Genomic DNA, 4344 nt, shown 5'->3' with positions numbered 1-4344 from the left:
AGTTATGTTGATTTTTATCTATAGTGATTGATGTTCATATTCTGTCATATTTAGTCATTATTAAAAACTGCTGAATATATGAATGATCATAACAGTAATGTTTAACATTGTAATGACTTTATTTTAGTAATCTTGTATATTTGACAATAATTCTGTGAAATGTGTGTGTGTGTGTGTGTGTGTGTGTGTGTGTGTGTGTGTGTGTGTGTGTGTGTGTGTGTGTGTGTGTGTGTGTGTGTGTGTGTGTGTGTGTGTGTGTGTTATCTGATTGTGAAATTTGTCTTGGTTTCCTTTCTTTGAAATTTGTTCAGAGTAACAAGTTAAATATTTTATACCTTCATAAAGGTAACTTGGTAATATGTGCCGAATTTTATATGTGTGTATTAGTTGCCCTTTATGAAAAGGATTTTGTAATGCATAACAAATCATCTTCTTTCTTTCTCTCTTTTTTTCTTTTTTTCTTCTTTTTTTGTGTGTAATTTTCATGACTAATTGTTGCAATGCTCCTCACCGTCATTTCTTATTTTCAGCAATAAGGGGGTGAAGGTCGACCTAGGTATCCCAATGGAGTTATGGGACGAGCCATCAGCGGAAGTGACGCATCTTAAGACCCAGGTAGGCTCACAGCATACCATACCATCATACCTGTACCACCATACTTCTAAGCATCATACCCATATCACCATACTTCTAAGCATCATACCCATACCACCATACTTCTAACTATCATACCCATACCACTATACTTCTAACTATCATACCCATACCACCATACTTCTAACCATCATACCCATACCACCATACTTCTAAGCATCATACCCATACCACCATACTTCTAACCATCATACCCATACCACCATACTTCTAACCATCATACCCATACCACCATACTTCTAACCATCATACCCATACCACCATACTTCTACCACTATACGTCTACACCATCATACCCATACCACCATACTTCTAAGCATCATACCCATACACCCATACTTCTAAGCATCATACCCATTACCACCATACTTCTAACCATCATACCCATACCACCATACTTCTAAGCATCATACCATACCACCATACTTCTAACCATCATACCCATACCACCATACTTCTAACCATCCCATCATACCCATACCACCATACTTCTAAGCATCATACCCATACCACCATACTTCTAACCATCATACCTATACCACCATACTTCTAAGCATCATACCCATACCACCATACTTCTAACCATCATACCTATACCACCATACTTCTAAGCATCATACCCATACCACCATACTTCTAACCATCATACCTATACCACCATACTTCTAAGCATCATACCCATACCACCATACTTCTAACCATCATACCTATACCACTATACTTCTAAGCATCATACCCATACCACTATACTTCTAAGCATCATACCCATACCACCATACTTCTAACCATCATACCCATACCACCATACTTCTAACCATCATACCTATACCACTATACTTCTAAGCATCATACCCATACCACTATACTTCTAAGCATCATACCCATACCACCGTACTTCTAACCATCATACCCATACCACCGTACTTCTAACCATCATACCCATACCACCATACTTCTAACCATCATACCCATACCACTATACTTCTAAGCATCATACCCATACCACCATACTTCTAACCATCATACCCATGCCATATGCCCATTTTCATTTCATTCCTTATTTCATATTCCAGTTGGCTTGTAATTCTACCAAAGGGATATGATATGCATGGCAGATATCAGAACTAGATGTTTCTATGTTTTTTATATATATTTTGTTTGGCAATTTGTTTGGTATAATGAGCTTAAAGATGAAGGTACTTGGTAACGAGGCAATTGCATTTAAAATTGGGATACTTTTGAGAAAAAGAAACAATGGACATTGAAGAAATGTATTTGAAGAAGAGATTTTGATTTAGAATTATGGCATTTAAGGTGTAAAAGCATCTATTAAGAAACTTTGGGCAGATACCATTTTTTGAAAGATTATGATGTATTAGTTAATGTTTTGGGAAACAGAATTGTCTCTTTTAATCTAGGAAATACAACCAGTAATTTAGCAAAGATATAGGTAAATTCATTACTTAAAAATATTGATGGTAATAAATATATATAGATAAGATCTATTATAGTAAGATCAAGATACACATCAGACATATCAATATGTCCTATTATATTTTCTCTGAAATTCATCTAATTTCACTAAATTTTGCTGGCACATTTTGAGAATGATTGGCAAAATTCATGATTATTAATAAAGCATATTAAGCACTAAAAAAAAAAAAAAAAATCATATGGTTTCTCCTGATAACTGCTAAGAGTAAATAGTTGGTCGATACTATGAATACAAACGCCATTAATCATTCAGCCATAATTCTTTGCTATGGAAGGTATTATCATGATACATTAGCTTTATATTATTACAGGATACCTTTTATTGTTAGTGTTGCCAATAGCTGTTATGGAATCCCATAAATATGCTATTGCTATTGTTATCTTTAACTTTTCTTCTCATTTACACTCTTTGTTGTTTCCCAATGTGATTTTTTAATATTCTCAGAATTGTGTAGGTATCTTTCATGTGTTCATGCCAGGTGGCATTCTATCCATCATGCTGAACAGTTCACAGGTGATGCCATGTGACGTCTGATTATGTTATGAACCCTTATCCCACTTCAGGAGCCTGCTTGAGGCACACGCTTATTCACTCTGGCCTCCAGACTTTCCCCAACATTTTATTGGTTAGATATATATTATGCTATAAGTTTATAGCATAATATATATATAGATTTTGTTACCAGGTATCTACAGCAGTCTCTAATGAGAGAAACTAAAATTAAGATTAACATGTTCTGTCATAAACTTTAGTAAAGGATTAACTCATACGATCAAGGAGGATTTCTTGAAAAGTGAAAACACATTTTTATTTTTCTCCATTTCAGCTCAGGATATAATATGCCAGTGTAGTTTACATAGAACCCTGAGATTACCAAAGTACAATAAATGGGAATAAAACACACAACAGTTTATTCAAGGATACAAGGATAGATTTCTAAGAAAATAGCAATTTTCTAATATTTTATTCCACTTTACCACTTATATTGATTAATCTTTCATGTGTCTTTTACAGTGTGAACAATTTATTGAAGATCACGAAGATGCTATAAGCAGTTGGTACTTTGGCGATCAGACTAAATCTCTCCAGGTAACTGTTTGTAAAAAGGCCCTCAAGGAAAAGAAGTGTCTCTCTGAACCTTATGGTGAGGACATCACTGCCCAAGAACAAGCCAAGGAGAAAGTGGGAGATAAAAAGAAGCAGAAAGGAGACAGAAGCAAGACGAGGAAAAATGAGCTGTAGTTCTTTTTATAAATTCGTTTTTTAGGTCACAATAAATCTATTTTAGAATTCAGAAGTCATTTTTTAAGAGTCATCCTTGTGTGATGTTCATTTTGATATTTATGTTTCATTTTTAAGTATTTAAGATGATCATGTTAAGGGTATATACAGTCATGTTGGAGTAGATTTGATATGGTCTTCAAAGGAATATAATATAAATAGCTCTGCAAGTATAGAATTAGCATAATAAAACTTTAGTCATTAATATTTTAAAGAATCTATTTTGTGATTTTATGCTGTATCTATATTTCTGATGAAATGAAACAAGATTTTTATTATGATATGGTCACATAAATCACCCTCTTGTGTCAGTATTTACTCTTTGACTACAAGATCACCCAAAATCCTCCTGGACTAGCAACCCCTTCTGAGCTTGTGTTCTGGCGTAAGAGAGGAGGCATCAGCATCTTCCATACTGAAAGGATCGGACAAAGGAAACTCACTGTAGGATCGTCCTCAGATGCAAGCAGTCATTTTAGATTTTGATATCAATCATTATTTTCTCTATTATGTTTCAGCATATTGGATGTTGTTGTAAATTGGGATCTTTAGAAATTATCAGAGTGCAAAAGGTGAATATGAGTCTGCTATGAAGAATTTTTTTTGTACAAGGGAAATCCTAAATTAAGACATTCCACAAGTTTGATGTGTACTGTGACAAGGCTTAGATATTATTAAATGACTGAGTTACACATCCCAAGTCTTCATTACCCCTTTCCCTTCTCCACCAGCCTCCCCTTGCTCTGTGTGGTTAGCAATGGAATGCTCATTATACAACTGAACACTTAATTACAAGTGTGTTTTGAAATTTTTTATATGCTCTATTTCCTTATGATGTGTGTATATTCTTTATTAATAAGTTTTAAATCCAAATAGCATGAAATGTTTTCTTTTGATTCTTTCTTGGAGATGTT

The 4344-nt window shown here is 34.3% G+C and overlaps 1 protein-coding gene across 1 annotated transcript in view; it reads left to right on the top strand.

Annotated features, from left to right (window-relative positions):
- Positions 1-4122, top strand: part of LOC125036636 (protein canopy homolog 4-like) — an 11351-nt gene extending 7229 nt beyond the window's left edge. Inside the window, 2 exon segments of the mRNA XM_047629401.1 lie at positions 531-615; positions 3164-4122. Coding sequence (XP_047485357.1) covers positions 531-615; positions 3164-3391 — 313 coding nt within the window. The 3' untranslated portion in view covers positions 3392-4122.
- The last annotated feature ends 222 nt before the right edge of the window (positions 4123-4344 follow it).

This window comes from Penaeus chinensis, chromosome 21, assembly GCF_019202785.1.
Source record: "Penaeus chinensis breed Huanghai No. 1 chromosome 21, ASM1920278v2, whole genome shotgun sequence".
Taxonomy (NCBI): domain Eukaryota; kingdom Metazoa; phylum Arthropoda; class Malacostraca; order Decapoda; family Penaeidae; genus Penaeus; species Penaeus chinensis.
The sequence above is the reverse complement of the archived record's forward strand: the minus strand, read 5'-3'. Positions and strand labels throughout refer to the sequence as shown.